Here is a 15,764-nt window from a genome sequence, read left to right as displayed (position 1 = left end):
GGGAGGAGGGCCCCGGGGAGGGACCGGGAGCAGGGACAGGTTTTACTGGCAGAGTGCGGGACGCGGTGTCGGGAGAGGGTGGCGGGGGAGTTGTTTGCTGGGACAGGGACTGCGGAGCGCTGGGAGAGGCTGGGGCGGGGGGCGGGAGCGCTGCAGGGTGGTGTCCGTGGGGCAGGCTGGGGCCGGAGAGAGCAGCAGGGAGTTTTCTGGGGCAGGAAGGGAGGGCAGGAGGGAATTTTCTGGGGCAGGGACGGAGGGTGATGGAAACAGGGAGGGTAGCCGGGGGCCCCTGCTCTGAGCGGGCTGGGGGGCAGCTCGGGACCCCTCCCCAGGCAGCGCTGCCTGCCCGGCAGCCCTGGCACAGGGTCTGCAGTGCCAGAGTCCTGCCCGGTGCCCGAAGGGTGCTGCTCTAGGATGAACTCGCACTCTGCCATCAGGACATCCCCACCTCACTGGGTTCCGTGGGAGGGGGCTGCCAGTCCTCCGCCTGCCCTGCCCCACTACCCGCCCCCTCCCCAGCGCCCGTGCCATCGGAGCCTCGAGGCTTTTCCCGGAGCCATCCTGCCCTGCTCCTGGGACGTGCTGTGACCGCCATCCTCCCGCTGTGCCCCGGGCAGTGCCCAGGGTGCCCCAGCCCCTGAGCTGTGTCCCAGGTCATGCCCAGGGTGCCGCAGCCCCTGCGCTGTGCCCCGGGCAGTGCCCAGGGTGCCACAGCCCCTGCACTGTGCCCCGGCAGTGCCCAGAGTGCCCCAGCCCCTGCGCTGTGTCCCAGGTCATGCCCAGGGTGCCCCAGCCCCTGCGCTGTGCCCCGGCAGTGCCCAGAGTGCCCCAGCCCCGTGCGCCGCTGTCCTGTGCCCGCGGTCCCACCCGGGCCCAGGAGCGCTGCCGCATTCCTGCCATTCCATTCCGGGCATGGCCAGAGCTCTCTGTGCCCCGCAGCCCCTGGCACTGCCCGCGGTGCCCAGGCAGGGCTCTGCCCGCCCGCTCGGGTCTCCTACCTGCGCACGGTGCTCACACCTGGGGCTGCCCTGGCAGGTGCCCGGCGTTCACCGCTGTGCTTCCTGCCCGGGAGCGGAGCGCGTTTAAACCCCGGCCCTTCCCCGCCCCTGGGGATGACACAGCGGCCCAGCCCTTGCAGAAACTCGCGGGCCGGCCCTCCCCACTGCTCCCTTTCGGAGCTGGGGTCCCTCCTTGAGGGGTCCCCAAAAGGGCTGAGGGACAGGGGGTGGCCCCATCCCGGTGGGCTGTGCCCTCCACAGAGGAGCTGAGAGCGAAGGGCAGAGACCTCCCATCCCAGGGGCAGCTCTGCCTTCATCCCCAGCAGCTCCTCATCCTTGTCTCCATCACCCCCAAACCCTCCCTGCTGCCAGCGGTGCCCCTGCGCCCCATGGCAGTGGCTGGACCTGGGCTGCAGGTGCAGGGCTGATAAAACCTCAGTGTAGGACTAACCCTGGCACCTGGGGTAGAGAGGGGGACCCTTGCTTGCTCCCCCCGGCTTGTCCACACCCCTGGATGTGCAGAAAGCCTGAATTGCCCAAAACATGCCCAAACCGTCCTGTTGCTGCTTGAGTCACCCAAACATCCCTGCCCTGCCTCCATCAGCAGTTCCACACCCTCTCTCCAGACCCTGCACCAGCCCCACCGCTGCTCCTGCTGCCCCCCGAGCACCCCCAGCCCTCTGCCTGAGCCACAGCTGCTCGGTGGGTGCTGTAAGAGCAGCAGGTACCTCAGAGGGGGCAAAGAGGCTTTGGGGCCACTGGGGCAGGGGGGCTGTGCCACAACCCCCTCGGGGCGAGGCGCTGCGGGGAGGATGCGGCGCTTGGGCAAGGTGTTTATGGGGCGTGGGAGTGTGTTGTCTGGAGAGCTGCCGGTATCCAGGCACGGGCGGGCTGGCTGAGCCCACGGGCACGGAGCCCTGGAGCCTGCACTGGGTGCGGGCAGCCCTGGCAGTGCCATCCCTTCCCATCGGAATGGCACTGAACAGCTGAGCAGGGTGGCACTGAACACCCGGGTAGGGTGGTGCTGAACACCTGGATAGGGTGGGCACTGAACACCCGGGCAGGGTGGGCACTGAACAGCTGGGCAGGGTGGGCACTGAACAGCTGGGCAGGATGGGCCCAAACACCCGGGCAGGGTGGCACTGAACACCTGGGCAGGGTGGCACTGAACATCTGGGCAGGGTGGGCACCCTGTGCCTGCTGCTGGGACAGTGCCACGCTGGTGGTCCAGAAGGGCAGAGGAACTTGGGCAAGGTCACCCAGAGGTGCAGATCTGAGAGAGAAACCAGGGCAGGGTCACCCAGAGGCGCAAATCTGAGAGAGGAACCTGGGCAGGGTCTCCTGGAGCACCCAGAGGTGCGGATCTGAGAGAGGAACCTGGGCAGGGTCACCCAGAGCTGCAGATCTGCAAGAGAAACCTGGGCAGGGTCACTCGGAGCACCCTGAGATCTGAGAGGGGAACCTGGGCAGGGTCGCCTGGATCTGCAGATCTGAGAGAAGAACCTGGGCACCGTCACCCAGAGCTGCAGATTCAGCAGAGGCACTGGCTGGCACGATGCCCTGGGGACTCGTGGGGCGATGCCTGAGCAGGGGCAGCCCCAGTGGGGCAGTGAGAGGGCCAGGGGCTGCATTCCCTGCCAGGGTGGTGGCTGCAGACCCCATCCCCATCCTGCAGGGATGGCAGCCGTGCCCCACAAACCAGCACAACTTTCTGTGCCCGGGTGTTCGCCGAGGTGTCGCTCACGGGAGGTGCTGAGATCCTTAATCCATGGGCAAACAGGGATGAGAGCTGGGCGACGCCAGCCCCACAGAGCTTCCTGCTGCACCTCGGGGCCCTGTGACCCACGCTGGGCGTTCAGACAGCCCCGGGGCTGTGCTGGCACCGGGCATGGATGTGGTGGCGGGCACCGGGCAGATGGGCACGACTGGTGGGGGCACGGCCAGTGGGGCATGGCTGATGACCAGGCAGATGGACACGGTGTGGGCACGGCCGATGACCAGGCAGATGGCACAGTGTGGGCACAGCCACCCTGCCAGGCTGTAGGGACAGGTGGGAGGGGCTCCCAGATCCCTGTCAGAGCACACAGCACCCAGTGCACTGCGCTGGGCCGAGTAATATGCATACAGCTTTGTAAAGTATTTTTAAGACTTCAGGTGAAGCTGGGTTCAATGTTTTATGTCTGTAAGCGTCAGCTCCTGCTAGGGAAGTTCAGCAGCTGCTGGCTGAGTACACCTCCTCACTTGGGAGGCTCTGTACCTCCCTTCTTCTACTTGCAGGCACCTGAGTGAAGAAGTTGAGGTGCAGGACAACCCTGCATCTTCCTAAAAGAAAAGGCTGAGCAGCGAGCTGGCTCTTGGGGAGGAAAAGGCACCTGAATGTGAGTTTGTAAGGGATTCAATCATTTGAAGTCTCTCTGAACCTGCAGGGTTCTGCTTGTGAACCAAGGACTGCAGAGAGGGAAGGGGCTGGGGATTTTTCATGTGTTGGCTCCTATAAACTGGACCACCAGGCACACACGTACTTCCCCGTTACTCAGCTTCCAAAGTGAGGCCAAATTGTTCATGCTAGCTGTAGCTCCTTTGCACAAGTCCACACACTGTGAAGCTGGTTTGGATGATTGCCTTCTCTTCACTGTGCAAAGATGAGTCTGTTTAAACTTGCATCCATCTCCAAGAGTAGGTGTCGGGAGTGCGCTGGTGTCAGGACTGTTGTGGGCTGTACCGGGCCATGCTGGGTTGTTCTGGGCCATACTGGGCAATACTGGGCTGTTCTGGGCCGTACCAGGCCATATTGGCCTGTTCTGGGCTGTGCAGGGCTGTTCTGGGCTGTACCAGGCCGTGCTGGGCTGTTCTGGGCCATACTGGGCCATACTGGGCAATACTGGGCTGTTCTGGGCTGTAGTGGGCCATGCTGGGCTGTTCTGGGCTGTACCAGGCCATATTGGCCTGTTCTGGGCTGTGCAGGGCTGTTCTGGGCTGTACCAGGCCGTGCTGTGCTGTTCTGGGCCATACTGGGCTGTTCTGGGCTGTACTGGGCCATGCTGGGCTGTTCTGGGCCGTACCGGGCTGTTCTGGGCCACAGCGAGCTGTTCTGGGTCATAGTGGGCTGTTCTGGGCCGTACTGCGCTGTTGTGGGCCATACTGGGCTGTACTGGGCCATGCTGGGCTGTTCTGGGCCGTACCAGGCCATATTGGCCTGTTCTGGGCTGTGCAGGGCTGTTCTGGGCTGTACCAGGCCATGCTGGGCTGTTCTGGGCCATACTGGGTTGTTCTGGGCCATACTGGGCTGTTCTGGGCCATACCGGGCCATGCTGAGCCTGCCATGCTCCCCCCACAGTGCAGGGCGGCTGCTGCTACTGCCCGCGGGCCATCAAGGGGCTGTGGCGTTAATTACCCGTAATTAATGAGCAGCTGCCATTCAGGCAAATCCTACCCAAGCACAGGCGGCTTCATCAAAGCTCCTGGGCTGCTGGCAAGGATGGGGAGCGACCAGCCTGGGCACTTCTCCCCTGGCTGTGGCTGCCAGAGCTGGGTGACACCCTCTGTGGCACCCATGCTGTGCCATGCCAGCCAAGCTGTGGGGCCTCGGTGGCACCCTTGGTGGCACCCGTGCCATGCCAGCCAAGCTGTGGGGCCTCAGTGACACCCGTGCCATGCCAGCCAAGCTGAGGGGCCTTGGTGGCACCTGTGCTGTGCCAGCCAAGCTGCGGGGCCTCGATGGCACCCGTGCCATGCCAGCCAAACTGAGGGGCCTTGGTGGCACCCGTGCTGTGCCAGCCAAGCTGTGGGGCCACAGCTGTGGGGCTGGGGGGATGGGGAGCCCAGAGGGGCTGGGATGGGGTCACGCTGTGCTAGAGGAGCTGTGCTGCAGCAGGAAGCCCGCCTGGGTGGGATGGGTGCCATGCCAGGGTGGGTGCCATGCCAGGGTGAGTGCCATGCCAGGGTGGGTGCCATGGGCTCACTGGCAGAGTTGCCATGCCAGGGTGGGTGCCATGCCAAGGCCGGTGCCATGGGCTCACTGGCACAGTTGCCATGCCAGGGTGGGTGCCATGCCAAGGTGGATGCCATGCCACAGTGGGTGCCATAGGCTCACTGGCACAGTTGCCATACCAAGGGGGGTGCCATGCCAAGGGGGGTGCCATGCCACATGCCAGGGTGGGTGCCCAGCAGGCAGCACAAGACCCCTGGTGTCACTGATAAATTTTATTATTTAAAAACCCTTCTGCTAGGGTTTTTCTCCTGAAGAGCTGAGAAGCCTCAGAAAAATAAATATAAACAATAACTGTCTGATGGAATGTGGTCTGGAGGTGGTTTACCAACAGGTGCCTCTTTAATTTGTTGCATGAGAATTGTTTTTAATGAATGGCCAATCACAGCCAGATGTGTTGGACTCTCTTGAGTCTGCTACGAGATTTTGTTATCACTCTTTTCCAGCCTTCTGATGAAATATTTTCTTTTTTCTTTAGTATAGTTTTAGTATAGCATATGTGATGGAATATGCTATACTAAATATTACATTATATTACATATAATATTATATACATATAATATTACATTATATTACATTACATTGTAATATAGTGTAATATATTACAATATAATATAATTACATTGTATTACAATATATTACATTACATTACATTATATTACATTATAAAATATTATATATTTTAATGTAATGTAATGTAATATATAGTATCAGCCTTCTGAAACACAGAGTCAAGATTCTCATCTATTCCCCCATCCTCAAACACTGCCACCTCCTGTGCTGTGTCCATCTGTCCCAGTGCTGTCAGTCCAGGCTCGCGGCCAGCCCAAGGACAAGCAGCAGAGTGCACTGACCCCATTTCTGGGGGGCTCTGGGGGGCTCTGGTGGCAGCGCTGGGGGCCAGGCCAGCTCGGCTGTGAGCAGCCACCCTCCCCACCCTCCCCACCCCTCGAGGCTGACGCTGCTGAGTCAGGGATGCAAAGAAAGGCTCCAGGTGGATCAGAGGGTGAAAGCTTTTAATGAGAGTAGCGGAACTTTTTATGGTGTGACTCGCTGAGGTGAGACTCGATTGGTCTCAAAGGAGGCACATCTCACACCGACTGGGAATAACACACTGTGGAGAGCCATAAATATAAACAATGGGTACACAACGAGAGATAATAATTGTTTGAAGTCTTCTTCTCTATTGTTTGAAGTCTTCTTCTCTAAGGTTCCCAGGCTCACCCCAATCCATCCAGTGAGAGAGATTATCTCTGTTCTTTCGACTCGAAATTATTGTCTCCAATGGGAGAAATTATCTCCGCTCTTTCTTTGACTCTGAATTATTCCCTCCAATGGGAGAGATTATCTCTGTGCTTTCTTTGATTCAAAATTATTGTCTCCAACGGGAGAGACAATAATTTTCTCCAAGTGAACTGAGAATGGGGGCAGGATGGGGTTTCTATGGGGCAGGATGGGGTTTCTGTGGGGCAGGATGGGGTTTCTGTGGGGTTGGATGGTTTTCCATGGGGCAGATTAGGGTTTCTGTGGGTCAGGATGGTGGTTTCTGTGGGGCAGGATGGGGTTTCTGTGGGGCAGGATGGAGGTTTGCATGGGGCAGGATGGGGTTTCTGTGGGGCAGGATGGTGGTTTCTGTGGGGCAGGATGGGGTTTCTGTGGGGCAGGATGGAGGTTTGCATGGAGCAGGATGGGGTTTGCATGGAGCAGGATGGTCTTGTCTGGGACTGATGGTTCCATCTGGGGCTGATGGTTCTATCTGGGGTTGATAGTCCTACCATGGGGCTGATGATCCCACCTGGGGCTGATGGTCCTGTCTGGGTTTGATGGTCCCACCATGGGTTTGATGGTCCTACCTGGGGCTGATGGTTCTATCTGGAACTAATGGTCCTACCTGGGGCTGATGGTTCCACTTTGGGGTTGATGGCCCCACATGGAGCTGATGGTCCCACTATGGGGCTGATGGTCTCACCATGGGGCTGCTGGTGCCACCATGGGGCTGATGGTCCCACCTGGAGCCCCACTCCCCACCCGCTCCCCTGCTGCCCTGGCATTGCGATCCCTCATACTCAGCACCAACCCCAGAGAGCCACAGAGGCTCTCCCAGGACATCCCCTCTCCCTGAGCACACTGAATTGCCAAGCAGTTCCCGTGAAGTTCCCGTGTGCCCATTCCCGTGCTCCGTGTGGGTGTGCCCGTCCATGGAATCCCTGCCAGCCTCGCTGCCAGCTGACAGCAGCTCGTGTCTCCTGCCTGGGGCTGTGCCACAGCGAAAACACCGAGCAGTTTGGTGTGGGCCCCGCCACGCCGCGCCTGCTGCCCGTGCTTGCCGAGCCAGCGCCGCTGCCTGGGGCTGGGGATGCGCCTGGCACCGGCCGTGGGGCTGGAACCAGTGGTGCCAGGAACCAGTCCCAGCTGGGAGTGGTGGCTGAGATTTCCACGGCACAGGAATGTGGCTGAGATTTCCACGGCACAGGAATGTGGCTGAGATTGAGATTTCCATGGGCACAGGAATGTGGCTGAGATTTCCATGGGCACAGGAATGTGGCTGAAATTTCCATGGGCACAGGAATGTAACTGAGATTGAGATTTCCATGGGCACAGGAATGTGGGTGAGATTTCCACGGGGACAGGAATGTGGGTGAGATTTCCACGGGCACAGAAATGTGGGTGAGATTTCCACGGGCACAGGAATGTGGGTGATATTTCCATGGGCACAAGAATGTGCAACTCAATTTGTGTTGGGAGTTCCAGCCGAGGATGTGTTGGCAGATGTGGCACCGAGAAGCCTGGGCTCAGCCCTGCTCTTGGGGAGCTGTGGCAAAGGGTCCTGACCCATGCCAGGGGCTTCTCCATGCCCAGCACAGGCACAGTTCCACTCCTGGACACTTTGGCTCCGTGCTTATTCAGAAAATAAATAATGGAGAGAGGATTTTAGAATGAAACAGTGCAAAAACAGAGCTGGAAGCCATGAGGGCATGGCCAGGTGACCAAGGGGATTGGGAAGGGAGAGCCAGGCAGTGCTGGTGGGGGATCAAAGAGTGTGTGGGGTCTGAGACTCCCGTAAATTGGGGAGACGCCAGGCCAAGGTCGTGGTGCTGCAATGCCTGAGGACAGTCCCCATGCTCAAAGTGTCCCCCACATCTCAGAGTGGGGACACAACCAGAGCCTCCAGACACCCCATCCCACCCCAACAGGCAGCTGGGCCCATCCCAAAGGGGACAGGACACACAGGGGATGAAGGCACAGCTGCCAGGACCCTGCTGGACATGGAGACACACAGGGGGTGGATGCACAGCTGCCAGGACCCTGCTGGACATGGGAACACACAGGGGATGGATGCACAGCTGCCAGGACCCTGCTGGACATGGGGACACACAGGGGATGGATGCACAGCTGCCAGGATCGTGCTGGATGGGGACACACAGGGGATGGATGCACAGCTGCCAGGACCCTGCTGAACATGGACACACAGGGGATGAAGGCACAGCTGCCAGGACCCTGCTGGATGAGGACACACAGGGGATGGATGCACAGCTGCCAGGACCCTGCTGGACATGGGGACACACAGGGGATGAAGGCACAGCTGCCAGGACCCTGCTGGACATAGAGACACACAGGGGGTGGATGCACAGCTACCAGGATCGTGCTGAACATGGGGACACACAGGGGATGGATGCACAGCTGCCAGGACCCTGCTGGACATGGACACACAGGGGATGGATGCACAGCTGCCAGGACCCTGCTGGACATGGACACACAGGGGATGGATGCACAGCTGCCAGGACCCTGCTGGATGGGGACATTCCCAGTGCCCTCAGAGAGCCGCCAGCACCCGGGACAGGATCTTCCCTCTCTCCGCACTGCCCACGGTGGGTGCTGGTGCCAGCTGGAATGCCACCAGGAATGGCAGCAATGCCTTCCGTGGAAAGGAGGGGACACGGTGCTGGCACCGCTGCAGCGCCCGGGGCTCCTGTGCCGCTGGCTGGGGCACACCCAGCCCTGCCCGGCCACCAGGTGACACCGCGCGGGTGGCACCTGCTGTGGTGAGGGGACATTTCCTGCCCTGACAGCAGAGTGAGTAGTGGACAGACTAACGGACTGCAGCCCCTTGTCCAGACAGACAGACAGACTGACAGACTGATGGACTGCAGCCCCTTGTCCTGGTCAGATGGACAGACTGACGGACTGCAGCCCCTTGTCCCAAGCACACAGACTGACAGACTGCAGCCCCTTGTCCCAAGCACACAGACAGACTGACAGACTGCAGCCCCTTGTCCAGACAGACAGACTGACAGACTGCAGCCCCTTGTCCAGACAGACAGACTGATGGACTGCAGCCCCTTGTCCGGACAGACAGACTGACAGACAGGCAGATAGACTGATGGACTGCAGCCCCTTGTCCTGGTCAGATAGACAGACTGATGGACTACAGCTCCTCGTCCAGACAGACAGACTGACACGAGTGCAGCCCCTTGTCCAGATGCACAGACAGATGGACTGCAGTCCCTCGTCCTGGTAAGATGGACAGGCGGACTATAGCCCCTTGTCCTGAACACACAGACAGACTGACGGACTGCAGCCCCTTGTCCTGAACACACAGACAGACAGACTGACTGTAGCCCCTTGTCCTGGCCAGATGGATAGATGGACAGACTGCACCTCCCCATCCTGACAGTGGGGTGAGCACACAAGCCAGACAGACTGCAGCCTCTCTCCCCTAGCAGACGGACACACAGACCGACGGACCCCTCCTTCGGCCGAGGCACGGCGCGGAGCCCCTCCCCGCGCGGACGGACGGACGGACGGACGGACAGACGGGGCGCCGGTAGAAAAAGGAACCTCACTACAGTTTATTGTGGCGGCGGGCGCGCCCGGCCGGGGTTACATTCAGCTCTACTGCTCTCCGGTTAGCGGGGGTGGCACGGGCATGCGGCGGCGGGGCGGGGGTCCCGCTGCCCCCGGTGCCGCCGGCGGGACGGGACGGGACCCCGGGGCAGGGGGCGGCCGGAGCACCCCCAAGGCCGAGGAGTGAGGGTTAGCACCAGAATGGGGGCTCCCGGTGCCGGGTACCGAGCCCGGCCGCCTCCCGCCGGGGCGGGGGAGGCACCGTGGGCAGCACCCCGTGAGCAATGCCCGGTGCCGGGGGTACCGGCGGCACGGGAGGAGGGCGGGGGGTGCCCGGCTGGTCCCGCAGCCCCGGGCGCTCGGAGCGGAGCCCGGGGGCTCGCTGGGCGTCGGGAGGCGATGCTTGCATATCCTCTGGAACGGGCCCCGGCGGCGCGCTCGGTGCCGGCCGTCCAGCTCAGCCCCGCTCGGGGGGCCGCAGCGCCGGGCCGGAGACCCGCGGGGGGCGCGGCCCCGTGCAGGAGGGTCCTGAGTGGGGCCGGCCGAGGGTGCTGGGCGCAGGGCGGGCGCGGGGCTCAGCGGCAGGGGCTGCAGCGCTCCGGAGGGGACCCTTCGGGCGGCTCTGCGGGGGCACGGAGGGGATGGATGGAGCGCGGAGCTCGGCCGGTCCCTGCTCCAGCCCCGCCGCTCTGAGCACAGCGCGCACCCAGCCATGCTCCCCGGTGCCCCCCAGCCTGGGGGTGCCACAGCCCGGCTCCCCGGTGCCCCCCAGCCCCACAGCGCTCACCTGGGGGTGGCACAGCCCGGCTCCCCGGTGCCCCCCAGCCTGGGGGTGCCACAGCCCGGCTCCCCGGTGCCCCCCAGCTTGGGGGTGCCACAACCCGGCTCCCCGGTGCCCCCCAGCCTGGGGGTGCCACAGCCAGGCTCCCCGGTGCCCCCCAGCCCCACAGCGCTCACCTGGGGGTGGCACAACCCGGCTCCCCAGCGCCCCCCAGCCTGGGGGTGCCACAGCCCGGCTCCCCGGTGCCCCCCAGCCCCAAGGCACTAACCTGGCGGTGCCACAGGCAGGCTCTCCTCAGCCGCGCTGAACTGCAGCTCGGCTCCGTCGGGCAGCCCCGAGCCCCGGGAGCGCGGACAGCGGTCCCCGGAGCGCGTCCTCCGCAGCACCGACTGGGGACGGTGAGGATGAGGGTGAGGATGAGGGTCAGAGCCCGGGTTGGGGGGCTCGGGACTGCAGGGGGGGCTCCGTGGTCCGTACCTTCCTGGCCAGGGGGCTGCTGGGGGCCGAGGCGCTGCTGTAGAGGCTGAGGCTGGAGTTGGAGCGGCTCGGGGACAGCACTTTGGAGGAGGCGGCCGACTGGGTCCCGGCGCACCTGGCGGCGGCTCCGAACACGTCCGAGGACAGGTACTTCTCGTTGATCTTCAGGTTGGTCCTTCCCTTCACTGGGGACAACGGAGGGGGTGAGCGATGGGGTGCCAGCAGTGCGAGACCGTGGGGAGTGCTGTGCCCCCCTGTCGCAGACATTTTTCACGAAAAACCCTTTCTTTAGGATTTTTCCTCCTGAGAAGCCGTGAGGCCTCAGGAACAAAATGTGAACAATGGCTATCTGCTGCTGTGGAATGCAACAGGTGCATCTGTGATTGGTCTCATGCACTTGTTTGTAATTAATGGCCAATCAGTCAGCTGGCTTGCACACTCTGTCCGAGACAGAAGCTTTTTGTTATCATTCTTTCTTTTTCTATTCTTGACCAGCCTTCTGATGAGAACCTTTTCTTCTGTTCTTCTAGTATAGTTTTAATGTAATATATATCATAAAATAATAAATCAGCCTTCTGAAACATGGAGTCAGGTCCTCGTCTCTCCCCCCATCCTGGGACCCCTGTGAACACCGTCACACCCTCCACTGCCCCCCATGGCCCCCGTGGGACCCCACCGCACCAGAGCCCAGTGTGGGACCCCCGCACCCACCTCTGCAGGGGTCGTTCTTCACCAGGAACTCGTCGAGGGCGATCCAGCCGCCACCCACCCGCACCATGAGGGTGCTGCGCAGGATCCGCACCATCCGCAGCTGCTGGGACTCCCCGAACTGCGGGGAGAGGGACACTGGGGCAGGGCTGCGCGTGGGGAAGGGGTGCCAGAGCAGGCGGCAGCACCCAGACCTGCTCCTCCCTGCCGCCCCTCCGGCCCCACCAGCACTGCCCTCCTGTCACCGACATATTTTATGGAAAATCCTTTCGTTAGGATCCTTTCTCCTGAGAAGCTGAGAAGCTTCGGCTTCTCCATGTTTTGCTGTCTTGGAATGTGATTTGGAGAATTGTTTACCCAGGGTGTGAAATTGTTTTTACTTGATGACCAATGACAGGCACCTGTGTCGAGGCCATGAGCAGTCACAAGATTTTTTAATTCATTCCATTCTTTTCTAGCCTTCCGATGTCTCCTTTCTCTTTCTTTAGTATAGTTTTAGTATACAATTTTCTTTTAACATAATATATATCATAAAATAATAAATCAGCCTTCTGAAACATGGAGTCAAGATTCTTGTCTTTTCCCTTGTTGGAGTTGCCTGAAAATTCTACACCCTCCCACAGGGGCCAGGGCTCCTCAGGGCACAGGGATGTGCCCGCTGCCCACCCTGGCACACGGGCACTGCAGGAGCCCTGCACGGGGATGTGCCCCCTCCCTGCCCTGGCACACGGGCACTGCAGGAGCCCTGTATGGGAATGGGGATGTGCCCCCTCCCTGCCCTGGCACACGGGCACTGCAGGACCCCTGTATGGGCACGGGGATGTGCCCCCTCCCTGCCCTGGCACACGGGCACTGCAGGACTCCTGTATTGGAATGGGGGTGTGCCCCCTCCCTGCCCTGGCACACGGGCACTGCAGGAGCCCTGTATGGGGATGTGCCCTCTCCCTGCCCTGGCACACGGGCACTGCAGGAGCCCTGTATGGGGATGTGCCCCTCCCTCTCCTGGCACACGGGCACTGCACAGGGCATGGGGCTGGCACAGGTGTCAGAGCCCAGCTTGGCACTTACCCGGTACCTGTTGGCGCTGATCTGCTCCACCTGGAAGCGCTTGGCGCAGTTGCACTGGGCCACCTGCCGGTTCACCTGCGGGGGCACGCTCAGCTCAGCCCCAGGTGGGGTCCCCACCCTTCCAGCCGCCCCCCAGCCCCGCTGCCCGGCCCCACACCTCGTCCTGGATCTGATCAGCATCAGCAGAGCGGCGCAGCGGGTCCCGGTTGGGGTGCAGGGCGCTGACGAACTCGTAGTAGTCGATGAAGCCGTCGCCGTTCATGTCGAAGATGGTGGCCACGGCGTTCATCTCCAGCACGTTGGTGGGGAACTCTGGGGGGGACAGAGACCATCAGCCCCCAATTCCAGCCCCTCAGCCCCCTCCAGCCCTCCCCAGCACGCACTGGAGGCCAGGACGCTCTCGATGAACTCGCGCTGGCTGATGCGCCCGTCCTGGTCCCTGTCGATGCCGCGGAACACGTCCAGGACGCGCGACTTCATCTGGCTGATCCACTGCATGTAGCGCTTCCTCCAGACCCCAAAGTCAAAGTGCGCGAACTCCTCCAGCTGGGAGGGGCACGGAGGGGATGAGCAGGACCCCCTCACGCCCCTCTCATGCCCCCCTCATGCCCCTTGCCCCAGCCTGATTCACGATGCTGTGCCCACGGGCAGCCTCAGCTCCACAGCCTGCCTGCTACCAGCCCTGGCCCTGGTGTGGCTGCAAGGGGGGGGTCTCTGCCCAGAACCCCCCACTCTGTGGTGCAGAGGGCTCCAGCAGCCCCTTTGGGATGTCAGGGTGCACCCATGGGAGGGACAGGGGACAGGGGACAGACCCTGCAGGGACAGGGACAGGGGACAGACCCTGCAGGGACAGGGACAGGGGACAGAGGACAGACCCCTGCAGGGACAAGGACGGGGACAGGGGACAGACCCCTGCAGGGGCAGGGGCTGGGGCTGCTGACCCCATCCCCATCTGACCTGGCCGGGGGGGAGCCATGGTCAGAAGATGAGAGGAGCTCCCCGGGACCCCCAGGACAGGGGGACCCCCGGCGCCAGCCGTACCTCCCGCAGGCGCTGCAGGGCCGTCTCCAGCCGGTACTGCCGGTCCAGGGCCAGCAGCCAGAGCTGCTGCCAGCGGTGCAGGAGCTGCGCCATCAGCGGCGTCTGGGGCTCCAGCGCCCCGAGCGGCGCCGCCGCCGTGCCCTGCGCCTTCCCGCTGCTGCGGCGACCTGCGGACAGCGCGGTCAGGGGGCGGCCGGGGGTCCCGGGGCGTGGGAGGGGGGCGATGATGGGGCTCCTTACGTGTGGCCAGCCGGCGGGTGGCCGGGGGACCCAGATCCACCGCCAGCTTCCGCTTGCAGCTCTTGGTCACCTTCTCCACGTCAGGCTGCTTGCGGTTCAGCTCCTCCATGAACACCTGGGGAGGAGCGCTGGTGCTGAGCGCGGGCTGGCGCAGCCCCCCTTGCTCCAGAACCTCCCAGTTCCTTATGTTCCACAACCCCCCCAAGTGTTCCAGAGCCCCCCAGTTCCCTGTGTTCCACAACCCTCCCAAGTGTTCCAGAGCCCCCCAGTTCCTTATGTTCCACAACCCCCCCAAGTGTTCCAGAGCCCCCAGTTCCCTGTGTTCCACAGCCCCCCGTGCACCAGAGCCTCCCATATTCTATAGCCCCCCGTATTCCATAGCCCCCAAACATTCCACAGCCCCCCCATACTCTCCAGCTCCCCCGTGCTCCACAGCCCCCATTCTCCACAGTCCCCCACATTCCACAGCCTCCCCGTGCCCCCCAGTCCCCCCTGCTTCCCAGCCCCCCATATTCCACACGCCCCCCCCGTGCTCCATAGCCCCCCCATATTCCACAGCCTCCCACATTCTCAGCCCCCCATCTTCCTCAGCCCCCCATATCCCCAGTCCCCCATGCCAAAGCAGCACCACCCCTGAGCCCTGTGCCCCCCAAACCCCTCGGTCAGGCCCTCTGCTGGCCCAGGGCTGGTCGGGGTGTGTCGGGGGGTCCCCCTGTCCCCATGCCCAGTGGTTTTCGGGGTCCCACTGTCCCAATGCCCAGCAGGTTTCAGGGTCCCACTGTCCCCATGGCCAGCCGGGGTGTGTCAGAGGGGTCCCGCTGTCCCCATGCCCAGCCGGTTTCGGGGTCCCGCTGTCCCCAGTGCCAGCCGGTTTTGGGTCCCTCACCGCGTGCTGCGCGCTGAGCTCCTCCAGCGGCTCGGCCTCCTCGGGCAGCGGCTCCTGGTCGCGCAGCCCCAGCGCCTCCTCGGCCGCCGTGATCCACTCCAGCAGCTGCTCCGTGTCCTCCCGCTCGGCCGCCAGCGCCGCCGCCTGCGCCCGCAGCCGCTCGCCCTGCTGCTGCGCCCAGCTCAGCACCTGCGGGGCGGCCGCGGCGGTGGGGCGAGCGGGGCACGGGGAGGGCACCCCAGTGGGCACCGCAGGGTCCCCGGGCTGGGATACAGGGCTGGGATACGGGGTAGGGACACGGGGCAGGGACACGGGGAACACGAGGAGGGCACCCCAGTGCACATCTTAAGGTCCCCAGCTGGGACATGGGGCTGGGATATGAAGCTGGGACACGGGGGACTCGAGGGGCACCCCAGTGTGCACCCCAAAGTCCCTGGCTGGGATATGGGGCAGGGACACTGGGAGGGCACCCCAGTGTGCACCTCGAGGTACCTGGCTGGGATATAGGGCTGGGATATGGGGCTGGGATATGGGGCAGGGACACTGGGCAGGGACACGGGGAGGGCACCCACTGTGTACCCCAAGGACCCCGACTGGGATATAGGGCTGGGATATGGGGCAGGGATATGGGGACACTGGGAGGGCACGCCACTGCGCACCCTGAGGTCTCCCGGCTGGGATATGGGGCTGGGATATGGGGCAGGGATATGGGGCAGGGATATGGGGCTGGGA

General features: G+C 62.6%; 1 protein-coding gene across 1 annotated transcript in view; it reads right to left on the bottom strand.

The window, feature by feature from the left end:
- Positions 1-9,812: 9,812 nt before the first annotated feature.
- The window catches only part of LOC102070503 (plectin), an 82,109-nt gene continuing 76,157 nt past the window's right edge, over positions 9,813-15,764 (bottom strand). Inside the window, 10 exon segments of the mRNA XM_074535405.1 lie at positions 9,813-10,453; positions 10,881-11,001; positions 11,090-11,274; positions 11,801-11,918; positions 12,866-12,940; positions 13,023-13,177; positions 13,249-13,411; positions 13,907-14,073; positions 14,147-14,261; positions 15,033-15,221. Of these exon segments, the coding sequence (XP_074391506.1) occupies positions 10,407-10,453; positions 10,881-11,001; positions 11,090-11,274; positions 11,801-11,918; positions 12,866-12,940; positions 13,023-13,177; positions 13,249-13,411; positions 13,907-14,073; positions 14,147-14,261; positions 15,033-15,221 (1,335 nt within the window). The 3' untranslated portion in view covers positions 9,813-10,406.

Source organism: Zonotrichia albicollis, chromosome 1 (genome assembly GCF_047830755.1).
Source record: "Zonotrichia albicollis isolate bZonAlb1 chromosome 1, bZonAlb1.hap1, whole genome shotgun sequence".
NCBI classification, from domain to species: Eukaryota; Metazoa; Chordata; class Aves; order Passeriformes; family Passerellidae; genus Zonotrichia; species Zonotrichia albicollis.
The sequence above is the reverse complement of the archived record's forward strand: the minus strand, read 5'-3'. Positions and strand labels throughout refer to the sequence as shown.